The sequence below is a fragment of the Mirounga angustirostris genome, unplaced genomic scaffold (assembly GCF_029215605.1).
Source record: "Mirounga angustirostris isolate CCGP_5_RB_7025 unplaced genomic scaffold, mMirAng1.0.hap1 SCAF_6, whole genome shotgun sequence".
Taxonomy (NCBI): domain Eukaryota; kingdom Metazoa; phylum Chordata; class Mammalia; order Carnivora; family Phocidae; genus Mirounga; species Mirounga angustirostris.
In genome coordinates, this window is record NW_026991714.1 from 91,204,622 (window position 1) to 91,226,064 (window position 21,443).

Consider the following 21,443-nt stretch of genomic DNA (forward strand, 5'->3'; position numbering starts at 1 on the left):
GCTTCCCCTGTGGTGGGAAGTTGGGTTTCAGTGTTACCTGAATGACAGGTAATGTTACCTCAATGGCCCCTGAATGACAATGGGGCCATTCTGGAAATGGCGTTGGAAAAGCAGAAACGGCTATTTGAGGGATCGCCTGCAGGTCCCACCACCTGAGAGTGAACAGCTGACAGGGCGCAGGTGCAGTCGAGATCAGGAGGTCCTCATTCACCCCACCCCGGACCAGTGTGGAGCCACACTCTGGCTCCAGGAACTAACTAGCCAGATTGTGTGTTAGTAAGCCCGGTGTGAACAGGGGGGATGCTTCGCATCAGACTGAGCAGGCATAATTACAATATGGGTTAGAGGAGTGGTAAAAAAAAAAAAATTAGGCCCAGAGGAAAAAATATCAAAAGTAAATTGTAATTTTATGCTGTGAGCTAATTGGAAGCTTTAAATGGCAATTGAAATTCTTTCTGGGCCTCGGGGAGATGAGGGGGCCTTCTTCAGGACGTTTGAACTTAATTACCAGGTGCAGCAAGAGCGGAATGGATTTTGTAAAATTACTTAAAATAATCATGTTGGGTACCAGAAATGGTTATATTTATCTAAAGGCCTTAGCATACCTTTCAAGTTGAAAGATAATTTATATCATTGGAAATTTAGTGGAATTTTAATGAGATTACAGATGAGTGGGAGAATATTTGAAAAATGGGCTCTGTACCCTGTCAGAAATTCATTTGGGTTTAAAAATGTATATGGATACTTCGTTCGTGGTATACTGGCAAACTGGCAGCAGGCTGCTTTTATATTCTTAAAAATATTTTTAAAAGGTAAAAGTAATATAATAATATTACAAAGTTTTAGCAAAAAAAAATTCATCCATAATCTTACCAAGAACTCATCTTTTTATAATCCTTTGTGGGCATATGGTTTTCATATTGTTATGCAATTTTTTATCATGCTCCTTTTCTCCCTTATTATAAAATAAGTTTTTTCTTATGTTGCTACATATCCCACATTTTAATTTAAAATTTTAGTGGTTACATGGTATTCCTTCTAGGAGATGGGCCAAAATTTACTTAACTCTTATCTGTAAGCTAAAACATTTAGATTTTCCCCAATTTTTACCATTAGGAATAAAAATGCAATAAACATATTCATGTGGAAAGTGCCCCTCCTTCATCTCTTGTCCTGGTTCCAGATTTTGAATTACTTCTAAGAAGTGGGATTAATGGGTAAAAGGGCATAGGACATTTTCTTGGCTCTGAATATATATTGTTAAATTACTTTACAAAAGCCTCCTTCCAATGAAATAAAATGCTACAATGTATCAGACCAGCACATCCATTGTACTCATCAGCATTTTGTCTTCTTTTCTCTCTCTAATTTAATAACAGCCATCTTCTAACTTACGTTTCTTTAATTGTGAGCAGCGCAAAATGTTTTTCTTATGTTTGGATTTTCTTCTCTTTTGTATTTAGGACTTAAAGATTAACCCATCTCATGTGAACTTAAATTCAACTGATGACAAATTCGTTACAAGTTTTTGAAAATTTGTTAGAAGAAAGTAATTATACTCCTAACTTAAGTGAACAAAAATTTTAGTTATATTTGAATTAAAAATGTAATGTTTCTAATGTAGTTTACTACTTTTTCTCTGGCTTTCTCTGGTAACTGTTTTCTCTGGTTACCTCAATCTTAACCTAATTTCCTTCAAAATTTAATAAGAACTTGCTGAAAAGAGTTCCATGATCAAATAAGTTGAGACCTAGCCCTCAAGGAGGTCGTGGGTAAAAAGAAGATCCCTTCCCCTGATCAGTGCTAAAGGAGCCTTAGATAAACTGAATCATATGATCCCATATTCCTAGTTTGTATGATTCCCAGTCTCTGATCAAAGGGAACCAGACTCCAGTCTCCTCTGGGGGCCCTACAAAGCACATTAGTGTATCAATAGCTCTGTGAGGACCTCTGCTAAAGAAATCTGTTTACCAGGCCACTTGATCATACTATTTACATTTTTCATGGGTGTGATCATGAGAGGTACCTAGGACCTTCTTCCCTTTGAAAAGAGGCATTTTTTGGGCGCCTGGGTGGCTCAGTTGGTTAAGCGACTGCCTTCAGCTCAGGTCATGATCCTGGAGTCTCAGGATCGAGTCCCGCATTGGGCTTCCTGCTCAGCAGGGAGTTTGCTTCTCCTTCTGACCCTCCCCGCTCTCATGTGCTCTCTCTCTCTCATTCTCTCTATCAAATAAATAAATAAAATCTTTAAAAAAAAAAAAGAAAAGAGGCATTTTTTTCTCTTTTGACTCTGTTTCCTACCAAAGCCAATTGAAGTAGCAAAGGGGGTGTGGCAGCAGGGATTGTTTATCTGGGTCTTAGAGAGAAGGCTTCACTGCCTTGGGTCCATGTACTCTTGCTCTTCTTGTCATTAAATGATCTACAGTGGTGGTAGTGGTTGAGAATGCTTGGGGGTGCATAAAAACATCCACTGGAGCTTTCGAAGAATGTACTAGAACCTCCAATTATGTTTATTTTTCATCTTATCTTTTGGATATTTCTATTTCTATGGGTGTTTTATAAGTACAGAAGTGTATGTTTACAATAACTAAATGAGTATTAGGGGTACATGCTCAAGTTTGATCTAAAATAGCTAAGAATAGGTTGTGAGCTTTAAAGGAAATAAAGAGGATGTATATTCATTAAAAAAATACTTCTTGAGGGGCGCCTGGGTGGCTCAGTCGTTAAGCGTCTGCCTTCGGCTCAGGTCATGATCCCAGGGTCCTGGAATCGAGTCCCACATCGGGCTCCCTGCTCAGCGGGAAGCCTGCTTCTCCCTCTCCCACTCTCCCTGCTTGTGTTCCCTCTCTCGCTGTGTCTCTCTCTGTCAAATAAATAAATAAAATCTTTAAAAAAAAAATACTTCTTGAGCAAATACTGAGTGTCAAACCTCTTTGGCTTTGAGGATATTATAATAAACAAAGATCCTTACCTTTGAAAGAGGACTCCAACTGCCTCCATTTGACTTCAAACTTTCTAATGAAGTTCTTCCTTCCAACTTATTTCTTAACTCTGGCAAAAGATCCTGCAAGCAAAGTATCCCCTGACGGGACCCCTACCCCCTCAAGCAAGAAGGACTGACCTGAGCCAGCAACACCTTGCCCATGACAGTGATCACCTGACCTTTACTGCCCACCTGTTTGTACCCACTCACCTTTGTCCCACATTTTCCTTATATAAACCAAGAAGTATTTTCAGTACTTTGGAGACAGACAATAGTCTACTGTCTTCCCAGTGGTGGCCTCACTGAAATAAATACTTTCTTGTTTCACCACTGCTTGTCTCTCTGCCTTTATATTTTGTCGGTGGCGAGTGGCCAAACCCCATCTGTTTGGGACGGGACCCCCGGAGCCAGAGGCTCTTATATCCCTGTACCCCAGCTACACCTTCATAGAGAGTTTAAGACTCAAGTCAGAAAAAGAAATTCTGGTACCTCACATGTAATGAATTTAGCTCATCAGACAACAACATTGGGATTTGGCATGAAGAATTCGCCACCCCCAAATATGACTCTTTGGTATAAGGGTTCTTTTAGGCTGATTATTTTTAAGAAACTGCAGACACAAAGAAACTCTGAAAACCAAGTAAAAGTTAACCTTTTGCAAAAGACATTTATATTTATAAGGGAAATCTCCATTTGTAAGGGTATCTCCCTGCCTGCACCAGGAAGAGGAGGATGACCAAATGTCTCAAAACTGATTAATGGAGAAGGCAACTGACATAAATTTGCCTAAGAACCACACCCTAGTTTACCTCGCTTTTCCTGGTAACCTCCTACATAACTGGGCCTTCCTGCCCCTCTTCCAAACATCTTTCTTTTACCTTTAGCTGGAGATGGTCTTTAAGGTGGTGGCTTGGGCCATTTTGGGGAGTTCAGCAGTTTCCCCGGGTATCTCTCATATCCATAGGAGGTGTACGTGTTATTAAACTTCTGCTTGTTTTTCTCCTGTTAATATTTCTTTTTATTACAGAGGGGGCTCGTCCAAGACCTTAGAAGGGTAAAGAGAAAATTATTTTTCCTCCCTTAAGGTTCATACTTTTACCTGGAGTTTTTCTCTCTGCATATATTCATCTCCAAACTGCCAACAGCCAATAGCTCATGAAGAATTTGAGACTGCTATTTCGCATCTGTCTCTTTCTTCCTATGTCTTTTCTTATTGAGGATATGATGATTCTAAAATCTGCTTTTCAAAACTGGGTGCACTTTGGAGTTAGTCTCGCTAAGAGGTTCATCATTATATGAATTGTCCAGTTGGTTGGTATCAACTTGGGGTCACGTGATACTGTATTGATTTGCTAGGGCTGCTGTAGCAAAGTACCCCTGAGGGGGTGCCTTAAGATGTCGGCAGATTTGGTTTCCTTTGAAGGCTCTGAGGGAGAATGTGTACCACCCCTCTTTCCTAGCCTCTTGTGGTTAGCTGGCGATCTTTGGCATTCCTTGGCTTGCAGACATATCATTCTGCTGTCTGCCTTCATGTTCACATGGCATTCTTTCTGTATGTGTCTGTCTCTGTGTTCCCCTTTACACAAGGACATCAGTCATATTGGGTTAAGGCCCACCCTAATGACCTCTCCTTAACTTGACCATCTGCAAACATCCTACTTCCAAATAAGATCACCTTTATAGGTATTGAGGGGTTAGGATGTCCACATCTTTTGGGAGGACATGATTCAACTGATAATAGGTGGTTAAGATGTGCTGGGAGATGGAAGAATGGCTTGACAGATGTTACCGTGAGACACAATGATTTTCTACTACAGTATTTCATACGTTAGGTTTAATCAACCTATCTTCTTTCCAGGGACCATTTTGTTAAATATATAATTCCAGTATACTTAGATAGAAACTGGGTATTGATGTGGTTCCAATTAAGACTACGCAAAACTTTGAAATTTTATCGGTTTGGTGCCTGTAATAAGACAAGTGGCTGAGTAGAGGTGGAGCTCACTGCTCCTACATAATAACATTCACGCAGAGCGGAGTCTGACCGTGGTGTGGGGCCACATTACCCATCTGACCCTGTCAGTTCAGACTCTGGCCCTCTCAAGTTCCAGGCAAGTAGGTCTGATAGCCTTAAATCATATCCTTGAGTTTTATCTACCCCTTGGAGGAATTCATACTGGTTGCTTCCTCTATCCTGGCCTCTAAATCATCCCCAAATTTTCTGAGACTATCAGACATGCTTGAAAATGAAGAGAAATAGATACACAGAATAGCATGTCATCTACTAATATGGTCCCTAAATGCTGCTGTATAGATTGGGTGCAACAGAAGCATTGGAGAGAATGAAAGTAAGGATGCCCAGGCCCCACCGCTAGAGATTCTGATTCCTCATGCCTGGAGTCGGGCCTGGCAATATGTGGTGAAGTAAGTTAGGATAAATAGCTTGCTTACTTTCTGCTTCCTGCTTAGCTCCTCCTAGTGACAGAAGCCATCTGTCCCACTCCATCTGGAGGTCCTTTCATGTATGCTGGGACTCCTAGAAGTTTAGATTCTAGTCTCCAAGTGGTGGAAAGAGCTGAGAATCCCCAGGGTAGGAGTGTGGTGTACAGGTTCAGAGCCTGAGGGATGGATTCTGCCACTAGCTGGTGACTGTTGGCTTCACTTCTCTGGGTCTCAGTTTCTTCATCTCTAAAAGTACTGAGTGCCACCTCACAAATGTGTGAGCTTTAAATAAGTACATGTACAGTACTTAGGATAGCGCTTGGTATGTAGCAATGTCTCACTTAGTTTTGCTCGTACTATCAAGATGATTATTTTCCCTCCCATCTAAGGTTCAATGTCTAACTTATAGTTTCCTGTCTGCGGAGCCACCCCTTTCCAGGAGTCTGACAACAGGAATGACTCACTTGAGTTCAAATATCAGCCCTTGTCATTGGACAAGTTAAATGATCTCTCCACTCCCTATCGGGAGTGTGTAGACTTAGCCCAACGTAGCCATAAGGAAACCGTGTCGAAATGTCTAAGATCGTGTGTCTCTTAACCCACATAGGAGATATGGTTGCAGGGGGCTGTCTCCTCATAGTTGCAGTGGTGGAGCCCTGATTTGGTGTGCAGACCTGGAGACCTATAGCACAGAGGTGAACCTCCCCCCTTACCTATACCCCACTTGCCCAGTTAATAGCATTGGGCTGCTGGCTCTTGACTTGCATGTCAATCCCATGCTGGATCTGGAGTTCTACTCCAAACTCAGGCTATGTGGCTGGAATTCATGCACCCACCCTAGTCCTCATGGATCTTGCTCTCCAGAATGATGGATCTCATCCTTGTCATCCTGGCACCGGTCCTGAACCTACTGGAAAAAAATGTGCTACGAATAGGGAACTTGGGTAGTGATGGGAACCGCAAATCTCTTGAGTTGCCTTCTCAAGACATTTGGGAAGCTACATATTGTTATTGAAAATGGGATGGATATGGAAAATACCACAAAAATACATTGCCACCATAAACACAGAGATGGCGTAAGACAAGACATATATGTAAGTGACAACGGTTTTTATCTTAGAGGGGATGTGTTACTCAGAAGTTTCTGAAATTGTGACTACTGTAAGGATTCTCTGGGAAATCCTGCCATTCATGACCGAGGATTCCTTTTCATACACTGTGCATTTCTTCACCTGCCTCTCCCTTTGCAAGACTGTGGGGCCCTCAGTGATTCACTGTTACCTTCTTACCACCTGGTCCATTACCTGGCATTTAATTGGTGCTCAATAAGTGTTTGATAAATAAATGAAAGATTTAAGTAACTCTTTATTAAACCACATGATAAGGGTATCAAAAATTAAAAATGGCAAAAAGGGGAACAACACCCTCCCCCAAAATAGTCCAAATCAGGGAGTATATATTAGATTTACAGGACTAAGACAGGAAAGACACAGACCCACATATGATCTGTGATACCTCTGTTTGGTGAACTAGTTTTTACCAGCTTTGATAAAAGTATCTGTATTTATCTTACAATGTCTGCATGTATTTTTATGTTCTGGGAGAAATCGATAGCCTGCATTAAAAACTCAAATGCAAACTAAGAAACCCTGGTGAGAGGGGCACCTGGGTGGCTCAGTCGTTAAGCGTCTGCCTTCGGCTCGGAGTCCTGGGATCGAGCCCCTCATTGGGCTCCCTGCTCAGCAGGAAGCCTGCTTCTCCCTCTCCCACTCCCCCTGCTTGTGTTCCCTCTCTCGCTGTGTCTCTCTCTCTGTCAAATAAATAAATAAAATCTTTTAAAAAAGAAAAAAAGAAAAAGAAACTGTGGTGAGGAGTTGTGAAGGCTGTTCTCATGGGGAGTGCCAAGCAGGCAGGATCCTTCATTACTCCAGATGAAGTTAGAAATGTATCTTCAGGCCCTTGGGGCCTCAAAGGAACCCTCGGTGGGCTCCTTTGTCAAATCGCCTCCTTGGAATGAGCCCACCCGCCCTGGGGTGACCTGGGGCCTCAGGGGGAAGAACAGCTACTAGCAATTTGGTGATGTTCTTCTCCCTGTTACAGTCCAGAGCGCTGCAAGGACACGAGCTCTACACAGAGCTGTCCCCTGGTGGTGGCCTCCCTTCTTGTCCCACCGAGGCCGACTCCTCCTGTGTCTGGGCCATCTCGGGGGCAGGAGTGGAAAGCCCAGCACCGCCGTGTCTGAGCAGAGCAGTGGCTCCGCACACAATGTAAACCTTGGCAAATGATTGCTTGTTGAGAAAGAAAAGAATTATGAGAAAGATTCCTGAATAAAGGCTATTGACAGATTTTGGGCTAGCTTACTAAGGGGTGGGGTTGCAGAATTGGCCCCGATAGAGGAAGATGAGGGCTGGACTGGAAGCTTCTGAAGAGAGGTAACCAAGGAGAGCCGGAGCCGAGGCTAAATTTACACTCGTATCTAGGTCATGCTGACCCGCTTGGGAGAGGGAAGTTGAGATGGGGGCTGAGTGTGAACGCAGAGGCAAACACCGAAATAGAAGTGGCTGAGGCCAGTGCTTCTCAGACCTCCAAGCGCGCGCAAATTGCCCGGGGCCTTGTCAAAAGGCAGCCTCTGATCCAGTCGGTCTGGGTGGGGCCCGAGAGTCTACATTTTTAACGGGCTCCCTGGTGATGCCAATGATGCGGAGCCACAGACCGCACTTGGAGAAGCGAGGGGACGCAAACGGGGCTGTGTGGGACCGAGGCGGGTGCGGCTGACCGCCTTGTCAGAGCACGAAAGGCCGGCAGGGACTTCCTGGTGATAGAAAGTGTTTGATCGCGTGGGAGGGAGGCCGCCTAAGCCATGGGTGTGGTGGAAAGGAGAGCAGGATTTTGAGTGGTGCCGACATGGGTGTGAATCCCAAGGAGCTCTGTGTTTATTCTGTTAGGGGATGCGGAGGCTTTGAAGGGTTTAAGCTTCTACTGGTCAAGTCCTTCCTTGGCTTCCTGGCTCAGTGCCTCTTTCATGCTTGAGACATGGCCAGCCTTCCATGGAAATGGCCCATTGCCACCATCCTGGCCAGGCTGAGCAATGCCTCCCTGCCCAAAGCTGCTTGTCCAGAAAGAGAGAAGGGTTGGAGAGTTCAGACCTCTAGCTGTGGTCAGGGTCCACCCTGGGCCCTGAAGGCCCCTTTCTGTAGTGAGATCAGCTTCCTGCTCTGTGTTATCTGTGCCTTACACTCTCCCTACTCAGTGTCTGGTCCAAGGACCAGAAGTATCCGCATCCCCTTGTTAACAACGCATAATCCATAATCATTGACTCCATCTCAGACCTTCTAAGTTAGAGTCTGCATGTTAACAAGATCCCCAGGTGATATATTCGCGTATTCAAGTTTGAGAAGCACTGCTTTATATAACTCTTCCTCCAGCAGCCTTCTGTCCAGGGAAGGAAACTCAATAAATTAAGCACATGCTTACATAGTCTCACTCTTGGCCCGGCAACATTCTGAGCACCTTTCAAATAGTAACTTTTTTTTTTTTTTTAAGATTTTATTTTTTTGTTTGAGAGAGAGAGAATGAGAGACAGAGAGCATGAGAGGGAGGAGGGTCAGAGGGAGAAGCAGACTCCCTGCTGAGCAGGGAGCCCAGTGCGGGACTTGATCCCGGGACTCCAGGATCATGACCTGAGCTGAAGGCAGTCGCTTAACCAACTGAGCCACTCAAATAGTAACTCTTCTAATAACCCATCCACCACATCCCTGCACTCTTCCGGCCTGATGTTGGGGCCACCCTGCCGTGTCTAGGAGGAGGGCAGGCGCCCTGGTCTATAGAGACCCCACACCAGCCTGGTCACCTGGACAGGACTGGAACCTCTTTCTGGGGCTCAGCAAAAAGCAAAGGCTGGTGTGGGAAGGGGGAGATTTGGATGTGAGGGAGCACTCTAACTCGAATAGTCCTTCCGGAGGATCTTGGAAAGCTTTCTGGGCTCTGACAGCTATTGCATTTCAGAAATGGGGTTAGGAGGTTGGCTTCCACCCTCTTTCCAACTGCTCTTCAACCTCCAGAGGGAGGGAGAAATCTGCTGTTTTAAATTTCAAGTCATCCTGTGGGCTGTGTCCCTGGAGGGGAGGCCCCTTGAGAGGGTCCTTCCCGCAGCTCACTGTCAGGGTGTGGAACTTGAGCCGTGTAGAGAAGTGGTTTAAAGCTCAGACTCTGGTATAAGGCTTCCTGGCTTGAATCTGCATCCTGACACTTGCTAATGGTATGGACCTTGGGTAAATTGCTTACGGTCTCTGTGCCTCAGTTTCCCACCTGTGAAAGGGGCATTTGAAGTACTTTATAGACACGTGGTGAAGTTGGAACGAATGAGTCCATGTAATGTACTTAGGCACTCGATGTTACCTGTCATGGTTCTGTCCCAAGTCAGACTCAACTTCCTCTCTCCATCCTGACAGGCTTGGGTGGCTCTGCTATTCAGTAGGGCCAGAACCAAGCTGGGCGATCCTGGGGATCCCCCAGAATTTGAGGAGGAGATTGGCAGGTCTTTTAGGGTGAAGAGGGTTAAGGGCTATATTAACATCTTGTTCCTACTGTAACTAATGTAGTGGCTTTAAAACAACTAAACAAACTCACTATGTTATAGTTCTGGAGGTCAGGAATCTGAAATGGGTTTCGCCAGGTGAAAATCAAGGTGTCAGCGTGGCTGAGTTCCTTCTAGAGGCTCAAGGAAAGAATTCATTTCTGTGCCTTTTTCATTTTCTAGAGGGCTACCTGTATTTCTTGGTTCATGACCCCTTCCTCAAGCCTCAATGCTGGCAGCCTGTCATCCGCCACTCTGCCTGGCACGACTCCAATCTCTGCCTCTCCTTTTCGGACTTTCACCTCCTTGCTTTCACCTCTAAGGACCCCGGGGATTACAGTGGGCTCACCTGGTTAATTTGGGATTGCCTCCTCCTCCTAACAGTCCTTCACTTTATCATTTCTACAAAATCTCTGCAGCAAGAGTAACATGTATACCTTCTGGGGAGTTGGACGCAGATATTTTTGGGAGAGGGGCCTCTTCTTATTCTTCCTAAGAGGGCCAGCAATTCAGTAGCAATTTACTTTGCTGAGTCAATGGAGAAAGCCCTAGTTAATGCTCAGAAGAGGTTGGTGAGAGATTCTTGGTAATCAAGGGCACTACCATTACTGGGGGCGTTCATATGGGCCACGTCCCACTGCAGGTAGGTACTCCCATGGTTTTACCACTTAATTTGCACACTAACCTGTTCTAGAAATGAGGAAACAGAGGTTGAGAGGGTTGAGGTCACTTCTCTAGTGGCAGGGCTGGTGTTTGAACTCTGGTTGTGAAGCCCGTCTTCTTCCCCCCACACTGTGCCTTTTATTCAGAGGAAGTTGAGCCCAGCAAGGCATGCCTATTCGAAGGCTTAACTTCCTACATGGGATCCATTTACACGAATATTGTTTGAATATTTCTACAGCTGAAAGCTGGCCAGAGTAGAATTTGGCAATAGCCTTTGGAGTCTCATTACCCAGTACAGGCAAAGGCATTGAGAGCCCCTTGGGGAGGAAGCCTCAGTTTGCTATGCCCTCCACTCCCCTGGCTCTGGCCTCATCTCAAAGCTCCATGGTTTTCATGACAATGTGGCCCAGAAACCCAATGCCCTGCACTGCCTAGCCCAGCCTGACGCCCAGCCCAGGGTAGGATCCTCTCAGATAAACAAATGAGTGTATCTTATAGCATGCAAAGCACTTTGCAAAGTCAATTCTGCACCTCTGGCAGCTTTTGACCTTAGGGATATTGGAAGAGTTCAGGAATAATGGAGATCACACTAAATGGCAGGAGATGGATAAACATGGTTTGGCGAAATGTGGTTTGTCATCAGAGCCTTTGGAAGTGCAATATTCAAGAGCACAAGCAAACTTGGGCGAAGACCCTCCCTGCTGAGATCATGGGCAAGGGGAGAAGCCCTGGGGGTGATTGTGATGAAGGTGGTCTCATTCTGGCGGGGGCTGGTGCTCTCTCCATAGGAACTGGAGAGCATCCCTATATGGCACCCATTGGAAGCAGCCCTGGGAGATCTCAGTGAGCGAACAGGCAGGAAGGGGAAATGATAGAGCAAACTTCTGCTTTAATGTGAGAAAGAGCTTCCAGCAGCTAGAGCTGCCCAAGTGGGATGGATCAACATGGAGAGCAGTGAGCTCCCTGTTTTCACAATCATTTAAGGAGAAGTCACATAGAAATCTGTTAGGATGCTGTAGAGAAGAAATATGTACTGCAACCTTGAAATCTCTAGCTTGTGGGTTTAAAGGAGGCCTCATTACCCTTGAGCTTCACATTGGATTGGTTGACCTGTAGAAGTTTCCCAGGTTATTCTTGGGAGTGCCTATGCGTTTCACACAGACTCACATCCATCATCCTAAGTTCTTTTGAATCACCTTGCTTGTTGATGTCATCTGCCTACCAGTTGTTTGAGGATGGCCCCTGATACCCATCACTGCACCTGGTGTCCTCCATGATTATGCAGCTGATCACCACATGTTCTATGTGCACATGTGCTATATTCCCAAAGGATGGGAAGAAGGCAGCAGGGTGCTGGCAAATGTTTAATCACGGACTCTCCACAGACACACACACACACACAGAGCTCTGATCTGTTTTCTAATTTCCGTGGTATACATACTCCCATACTCATCGCAAGCTACCAACTTGTCAGATGGCTTGCAAAATTCTTGAAAATGTAACAACCGATTCTCCTCAACTGGTGTGGGTCACCTCGGGCACCACTGGCAGAAAGTTTCCATTTCTGTCTGTCATTCAGAGCCCCTGCTCCTTGTGACCAGAAGGTACGCTGAAGCAGCTGCCAGGTTTCTGCTTGTGTCACTCTCTTCCACGGGGGACCGCAGTTCTTCAGGCAGGCTGGGGATGACGTGCTCTCTGTATCTAGTTCTCTCTCACCCGCCCCTCCTGCACTGTATGTCTGAGGACACTTGCAAGAAAACCCTCCTGGCCATGAGCTGTAGGCTTTGTTTGTATTTCCGCCTTGTGACCTCAAGGAACTTGACTGAAGGTTTGGAACATCACCTTCAGTTTTAACTCATCTTCCAAAAATCAGGATGTCAAACACCGTACACCAGATTCCCCAATCTCACAGCGCCTGAAGGCATGCTTGCCAGGACCAGGGTGACAGGGCATCCCCAGTGGTCTGGAGTCTTCATCCAAAGTGACAATGCAGACCATAGGGTCTGCTGTGAGCCAGGAGGGCTTGAGCAGCCGGCCGGCCGCTACAGTCTACAGGAAGTCCTGCATATAGAATATGTGTTTGGGGAGGGGTTGGGGACACACTGTGAGGGGCACTTGGGCAAGACTCTTTCACTTGCCCTCTGCCTTGGCGGTGTGGAGTCTGGGTCACTCTGCTCCCGGTCCTCCCCTCTCTGAGCTCCGCATTGTCCTGGCCAGATACACTGGCATCGATGACCTAGGATCTCCAACTGGGTTTGCACTGGTTCCTCCAGAAAGACCAGTGGTCGGTCGACTGCAAGCGTGCATTCCTCCCTTCCACCCTCCTAATTTCTCTATTTGCTGCCAAAGCACTTGAGGGCAGGGCATAGGTTTCTGTGTCATTGTTCTCGCTCCCAAAGAGGTGTTTTTTTAAACCAGGGGGGCCCAGACACACACTGCATCCAACTTGCCTCCTGCGTCTTGAACAAAGACGGAGCCCCAGGCTGCCAGACTCGGGGCTCATCGGTTACCTGTACCTGCAGATTACAACACTGGTAAACTTTGGATGACGTCAGGATCCCATCCCAGGTTAAGCTTTAGCCAACGAGTGAGGTGGAAATGTGGTGCACATCTCATTCCCAGGACCCTGGAACCTGACACCTGGCTCTGTGGACACATTGATAAGCTAGCTTTGTAGGTGTGAGAGACTGTCTGCAGATACAAACCTGGGGAGAGAACAGAGGGTTCTCAGAAGCGCCCGAGATTACGGGGGGCAGCATGGATAGATGGGTGTGGAAGGCCACAGAACCTGGCCTGAGATTCAGCAGCTTACGCCAACTCGATGTGGGCTGGGGAAGTCACACCCTCTGGCCCTCAGGAGCCTCACAAATACATCTCTCATTTTTTAAATAATCGAAACTCTCCATTGTTTCTTTTCTTTCCTGAAGATTGGAATCAGATTCACCCACAGTTTTGAATTAGTTCTATGGTTATATTTGTTGTTGTTGTTTTTAAAAGATTTTATTTATTTATTTGACAGAGAGACACAGCGAGAGAGGGAACACAAGCAGGGGGAGTGGGAGAGGGAGAAGTAGGCTTCCTGCTGAGCAGGGAGCCCAATGAGGGTCTCCATCCCAGGATCCCAGGATCATGACCTGAGCCGAAGGCAGACGCTTAACGACTGAGCCACCCACGCGCCCCGGTTATATTTGTTTTATTTTACACTGAGAGCTGTGAAGCTACAAATGATGTGGAGGTAAAGATGCATTTTCTTTTTTCTTTTTTTTCAAATGGCTGTCCATTGTCTCAACACCATTTATTAAAAATTCCATCCCTTCCCCACCCGTGTGAAGCACAACTTTAATCACAGGGTCAACATACTCTGTGTGTGTTTATTTCTGTACTTTCTATTCTGGGCCACTCTTCTGTCTGTTTTTGGGCTGGTATTAACCGCGTGAATTGTGAAGGCCCCTTAGATATTTTAATATCCAATAAGGCTATTCATCTCCTCTTTTTTTTTTCTCCTGTTTTTAGAGCTCTCATGGTATTTTCGTCCGTTTGGGCTGCTATAACAAAAATACCACAGACAGGGTGGCTTAGAAACAGAAATTCGTTTCTCATGGTTGTGGAGGCTGGAAGTCTGTGATCAAGGTGTCAGCAGATTGTTCATCTGCTGAGAACCCCTTCCTGGCTCATGGACAGCTGGCCGCTGAGAACCCCTACTGGCTCATGGACAGCTGCCTGCTGAGAACCCCTTCCTGGCTCTGCTCTGTGTCCTCATGCGACGGGGGTGGGGGGGTGGGATGGGGGGGGTGGGGAGGCGAGGCGGGGAGGGGGGGCGGTTGGGAACGCTCTGGGGTCTCTTCTAGCGGGGCACTGATCCCATTCACGGGGCTCCACCCTCATGACCTCATGGCCTCCTAAAGGCCTCACCTCCCAATGCCATCCCATGGTGGGGGGTAGGTTTCACCTTATGAATTTTTTTGGGGGGGTACACAAGGGCCATCGCTATCTATCTTTAAGAACTTTAGAATAAATTTGTCTAAATCCAGTAAACAAGCCAATGGAGGGTGCCCGTGGAATGAGTGAAGGAGAACTGAAGTGAGGTAGAGTCCCTGCTGTGGCACCGAGTATAGACACTCTAGAAGCTCAGGAAGCTCTTTTTAGCCTCTCTGGGTCTGCATTCTCGTTTGTAAAACAAATGGGAAGCTGTACAGAGCACTGCAGAGTAGATTTAGGAATCAGACAGACTGGGGTCCTACTCCTGACACCTACTTACTGACTTTGTGACCTCGGGTAAGTGACGTCTCCTCCCTGAGCCCCCGTCTCTTCGCCTTGAAACAGGGTTAGCAGCAGCACCATGTTCTCAGCGAATGGAAAGAAGAGAAGGTAGTAGCTGTGTGCTTGGGGAGGTCATACAGTCATGTCTCCCTGCAGCCAGGTTCTAACCAGCAGAGAAAAGGTAAAGCAGCCAAAAGGTGATCACGGTCTCAGCTCTATCAGTGGGGTCAGCTGCCCAGTAATCCTGAATTTCAGGGTTTCCCGGTGAAGTTGGATTGGAGACCTTGTCTAAGGCCTTGGACCGACTGAGGGCCTTCTTTTTCTTAGATCCATGCCTTATCCCCTGTCAGTGGGCACACAGGTAGCGCAGTGGGCTCGGGATCTACTCACTTGTCTGCGGCTGGCAGAGGAAGGAAGGCAGGCCCCTGAGAAAATGGCGGCCTCCTGACCCAGAGGTTCTCTCTGTTTAGCAGGGAATATAAGAGTCCTGGCCCTTCCTGCACTTCCTCGAGGCAAGGATGAACCAGCCTGAGCAACCCTGTCTGGTGAGCGTCAGTCTCCCATCAACCATGTGTTCACTGCTGTAGGGGAGGAGCAAAGAGGGGGTAGCGAGGAGCTCAGGAAGTGTTGCCCCACCGTCATGGAGAGGGATGTGAAAATGCTGCTCAAACAGGGACAGGAGCTGAGGGTTCCCTTCTAAAATGGTTGTGCCTGTGGTGATGAAGATGACCATTAAACCATTGCAAAGAGTTTGGGCTCCAGGTATTTGCGAGTCTGGCCGTGGGACGGTTCCAGGAAACCTGTCGGATGAATATCCTTTCCAGCTCCTGGCTCAGACACAGCCTGCCTTGCTTCCATTCCCCTTGAATGGTCTGGATATCAGTTCTTGTTGAAAGTTTGTGCAAGCCAAGTTGAACAACTTGATAATGCCAGATGCCCAAGAATACCTATGAGTTGGTGATTTTGACGAAAAGACACAGGACGCCTATTTTTGGACAGGCTACCCTGGGGGAAGGGAGCCCCTTCTCCTCGCTGGCACTCCCCTCCTGTGGCTCCCCCTGCTGCCCTGGGGCTCCTCACTGGTACCCCCGCAGTTGCTGCTTCTGACAGAGGCACCCGGCCTCCTTTGAATCAGAGAGAAGTGGCCCCAGGCTGGCTGGGGTTGCAGCCAGGCCCAAGGGTTTGACCGAAGGTACAACAACGAGTCTTCCTAGGAACCATCAAAGGGCTGTTTGCAGAGAAGGAGGCAAGGAAGAGGCCAAGTCGCTGCTTCTTTGCTCTGATGATAAAATAGCAAGCGAGCAGTGGTGGTATAATTGCAGGACTTCGAGGCTGACTCCTTCTCCAGCTGAAGCCGGGATGGTCCTGCCAGGGCCTTGAAGATGGTTACACACATGGAGAGAAACTCAAAGACGCCCATGTGGTGGGAGAGAGAGCTGCTTCTGGAAGCTCCATGGTCCTGCTGCAGGTTCTGGAATTGAGGGGTGAGTCAGGCAGGTCACTGGGGATAGAAGAGCTGATGGCGAAGGGAAAAGCAGTTGCAAAGACCATAGCTCAAGAACACACTTGGCCTACTAACGGCACGCCAAGAAGATACGTGGGGTGAGCACAGTAGGCCAGGGGAGGAGTGGCAGGAGTGGTCAGGAAGGGAGTTAGGAAAGAGCACATTACAACCATCCAGGGAGTTTTAAAAACTCAAGATACCCTGGCACCACCCCGTGGTGTTTCATGTTGACTTTTAGGTGCTCTGGGTTCTCCACTGAAAAAGAAGATTGTTGTTGCTGCTGTTGTTGTTTGTGAAGAAATATTTGCTTTTTGAACTTGCACTGAACCAAAGGCCATTAAAGTTCAGACCCTCTCTGGAGAGTCTGTGTGAGGAGAATGAGAGAGCATGCCTTTAAAGAGGTTGTTTCTTGCCTGGGAGATCCAATAGGAAAATAGCTGGCCTTGTGGGGAGGCTGCACCTCTTGGCAAGGTAGCCATCATGATGAGCTTGGGTGAGGTGGTTCCATGAACATGGGTTCATGTAGGAGTCAGGCAGGAAAGTTCAGAGAGCAGCCCTGGCAGTAGTTTGGCATGTGAAAGATGTCAAACAATAAAGTAAGTGGTGACAGAGCTTTTCCTCCTTGCTCTGAAAACTCCCTTTTCCCCCTTTGGGCGTAGAGTATGCTTCATCACCTCTCTGTCTCCTCTTTCTCCCTCCAGTCAAATGGCAGGTGTGGAAAACCATCCAGCTCTCACTCTTGGATGTTGTGGCAGATGGCAGCAACAGTATCTCCCATCCCACAGGTTGCTCTTACACGTTGACCATGACACTCCTCCCACTAGGTGCTGGAGTGTGTGCTCTCTTCCCTGGAACTTCCATAGACCTTTCGACTGCCTCAAACAATTGAGTATAGTAGAAGAGACACCACATGACTCCCGAGGCTAAATAAAAAAATATGCCATGTACTTCTCCCTTCTTCTCGGGGGACACTCACTCTTGGAACCCAGCTGCCATCCTGTGAGAAAGCCCAAACAAGCCCAGGCAGAGAGACGCCATGGAAGAAACCCCCCGTAGGCGTCCTAGTCAACACCCCTGCTGAGGTCTTAGTCAAGTGCCAGCATTAACCACCCATATGTGAATGTAGCTGCCTCCAGATGATTCCACCCCTAGCTGTTTGGTTACTCCTGGCTTCCTGGTCGTAGCTGATGCTCCAAACATTGTGAAGCCATGTTCTTTCCAAATTTCTGAGTCACTTAGTTCAAGTCTCTGCTTAAATAATACCTCCTTGGAGAGCACTTCCCTGACCACCTTTGTCTAAAATGGTATTTTTTAACAAATTGAGATACAATTGACATATAACATTATATTAGTTTGGGGGGTATAACATAGTGATTCAATATTTGTATGTATTGCTAAATGATCGCCTCAACGAATCTAGTTAACATCCATCACCACACGTAGTTACTAAACTTTTTTCTTGCATTGAAAACTTTTAAGATCTACTATCTTGGCAACAATAAAATATACAATACACTATTATTATTAGTTTTACTTTTTAAAATTTAATTTAAAATTCCAGTATAGTTTTATATTAGTTTCAGGTGTACAACATAGTGATTCAGCACTTCCATACAACACCCGGTGTTCATCACAAGTGCCCTCCTCAATTCCCATCACCCATTTCACCCAACCCCATCCCCCACCTCCCCTCTGGTAACCATCAGTTTGTTGTCTATAGTTAAGAGTCTGTTCCTTGGTTTGTCTCTCTCTCACTTTTTCCCCTTTGCTTGTTTTTGTCTGGTTCTTAAATTTCACATATGGTATTTGTCTTTCTCCAACTGACTTACTTCGCTTAGCATAATACTCTCTAGCTCCACCCACGTCATCGCAAATGGCAAGATTTCATTCTTTTTGATGGCTGAGTAATATTCCATTGCGTACAATACAGTATTATTAATGCTAGTCACCATGCTGTACACAGCATCCCCAGGACTTACTTATTTTATAGCCGGAAGTTTGTATCTGTTGACCACCTTCACCCATTTTACCCTAAAATGTTGTTATTGATTATTTTCTATCCTCTTCTTTTTTCCCTTCATAGCATTTATCTGGTAAAAATACATGTTTGTTGGTTTCCACTGCAGGCCTCCCACAGAGGAATGTAGGGATATTGGTACTTAGACAATTTATTAGATCTGTGCAATAAATGTTTGTGGAATAAATAAGGCTTGATGATTACTACTAGTTCATTCTCCCAGAGTCATGTCAGACACTGGTAAGCAGCCCCAGCACTCTCTGCCCTGGAGCCTGGATTGTGCCTCAGAATACGTCACAGCACAATCATTCATTTTACTGATCTGAATTAGCAGATGACATTAAGCCTATTTTCTATACCTGATCTATAGCATTAATTTTGACATGTTCATTTATTATTTTATTGTTGTTATTTGGGCGTGTCCAACCAGACACTAGATACTCTCTGGGGCCATAGAGTGAGTCACATACTATTTTTAGCACATAGTAGTTCAAAAAGTCCTAGATTAATTGGAATGATTTGTAATAATCATCAGATCAACCCTTTACCAAGGTAGGAGGAAGACTAAATCAGCATATGATCCATGAGGCTTCCCAAGATAAAGAGATAAATACTTTGCACCATAGCAGTACAAGAATTTTGAAGACTGAATGAAAGGAAGATACTTCCCCACAAGTATGATAGATGAAAAAGTCAGTTCTGATGCCAGAGATTTGGGGTTACAAGGTATTCAATATGAACCTTTGTAGGACTTGAAAAGTCGACTTTTTCACCTAACCCACCACAAAGCATCCAGACCTTCATTTGCATCATCTGCTTGCTTTTGGTATGATGTGGGACAAATGGAATTTATACAGGGCCAGGCCTAGAAGCAGGGATCAGGCTTGGGGTAAGTGAGAAGGGGGGTGGAAAAGTGACAGCTGGAATGCATTCCTTCAGACTTGAAGATCAAAGGGACCCTGTTTACAGATTTTGCTGGGAATGGGTGATCTGTTTTAGGAGAAATGAGATCTGGAATAATCATCAACCTGGAAGGCCCTGACTTTCTGGGTGGATTTTGGGTCAAGACATTCTCAATAGAAGCATGTTTTCATGGCTGTCATCTGAGGGCCTCACTCATGCCAAGTGTTTTTAAGACAGGAGAGATATGTCCTAATTGGTTATGAATGCAATCATTTTTGCTTCAGGACATGCATAAGAACATCCTCATTGAAACTGAGGATGAATACCATTTTTTTGGAAAGAGCTAGTTTCAACAAAAATCACCATCACACAGAGACATCATCCACTCCTGTTACCAATACATCTGTCCATCAGAAACAACCCAAACTATGAACAGAAAACAAAAGGGTAAAAAAAAAAAAAAGAAAACAAAAAGGTATGCCAATGGGATGAGCTCAGATATTTACCCCTCCCATACATCCACCCCGGTAAGTTGTAAGAAGATATATGGATCAATAAAACCATTTTCTTCCCCGCAGAATGTTGGAATAAAACCAGAACAATGATCCAGGGGGAGACACTGCCCTATGGCTGCAGCAGGAAGGGTTGCCTAGCATGTGGGCATTTGGAGGAATGCTCTGTTAAACTTCGGAGTCAGGTCTAGATGCCAATGGTTAGGCTGTAGGTGACGACTTTACCTCAGGTCCTATGGTAGGCTCAATAAAAATCAGGCAGTGAATGCCATGAAAATCAAGCAGTTCATATTGATATAAAAATTGTAAAAGTCTACCTTAAATCTCTAGTCTGTGATCATTTCTCCTGGACTGAATCTTTGGAGGTGGGGAGTAGAGAAGATCGTGATATCGAGGGAGAATCAGAATTGCCATCCTGAGCCTTTTCCAGAATTGCTGGAGTCTATAAACGCTGTGTGGCAGATATTTGTTTAGGTTCAAGTAAATAATTATTAAATTTGTTTTGCACAATGTAGGGAAAATCAATGACGTCCTTTCAAATAAGTTCTTGTGTACATTTTGGGGAGGATGATTACGTTTGAGATTCTCTAATTTTGGCAAGCTAATCCAGATGGATTTATCTACTGGTGGTCTTCAAAATGATTTCAGTAGCTTTCTGACACAGAAGAAAGAGGATGCAAAGCTTTTCATCCATATTTACTCCCCAGCATATGAAACTTCCATCAGTGTGCCCATTAAATTGTCCAAATGGTTTTCCAGAATTTCAACATAGAGGTTGGCGGGCAGATGAGTCTATTCTCCTCCCCGATGCCCTTGAGTCCTTCTTACTTTTCTGAGTGTCCCTCCACGACTTCTGTGTTCTTCTACTTACCTTTAACAACCCACACCTGTGACTCTCATGGGAGGATTTCCTGCAGGCTTCTGGAGCTACATCCCTCAATTCTCCAATGGCTGATAGCCTTAAATTGCCAGGGGTTTATACTTACCCCCTGCCTCTCCCTTGCCCAGGGCACTTAGCCTTGGACCACCATTGAAGGAATAAGGAAGCCAACCCTGAGGGGTAGTTTATACTCCAAGCATGCCTTAGGATCAGGCTAAGGGTGGGACTACCTGAAATTGTCCCTGCTTGGCTTTGTAGCTTCCTCCTTCCTTCTTTTCTCTTGTTGGTCTCACCTAAGGGCACTTCCTAAGTGAATCACTTGAATGTGAATCTTCATCTCAGGGTCTGCTTCTGGGGAACGCATTACCGTCCCCATAAGGTAATGTGAGAATTAAATGAGACAAATGTATGTAAAGCACTTATCATAGTGGTTGGCCATAATATATATACAAAAATGTGAATTATTATTATTATGGCTCTCACAGCAGTTTTTTGGACTCTGGTGGATTGGTGCCAAGGCTTGGAACATCAATTCAAGTGATGGCATTATGATGAAACACTTGAAGAAGATTGAAAGAGCATGTGAAAGGTTATCCTAACACACCAAGGCCTCACCACCCAGGCTGTCTACACAAATGTAAGCAAAATGAGAGCAAGGGTAACTAGCAGTACAGAATTTGCTGGGGAGATAGTCCAAATTATT

At 45.7% G+C, this 21,443-nt stretch overlaps 1 protein-coding gene across 2 annotated transcripts in view; it reads left to right on the top strand.

Moving 5' to 3' along the window:
• CDK1 (cyclin dependent kinase 1) overlaps positions 1–21,443 on the top strand; it is a 97,674-nt gene that overhangs the window by 61,906 nt on the left and 14,325 nt on the right. The window contains exon 8 of one of the 2 annotated variants that reach the window (XM_064594674.1): positions 21,226–21,377. The exons of the other annotated variant lie outside the window; for it this stretch is intronic. Coding sequence (XP_064450744.1) covers positions 21,226–21,339 — 114 coding nt within the window. The 3' untranslated portion in view covers positions 21,340–21,377. The remainder of the gene's footprint in view (positions 1–21,225; positions 21,378–21,443) is intronic. 2 annotated transcript variants of the gene reach the window in all.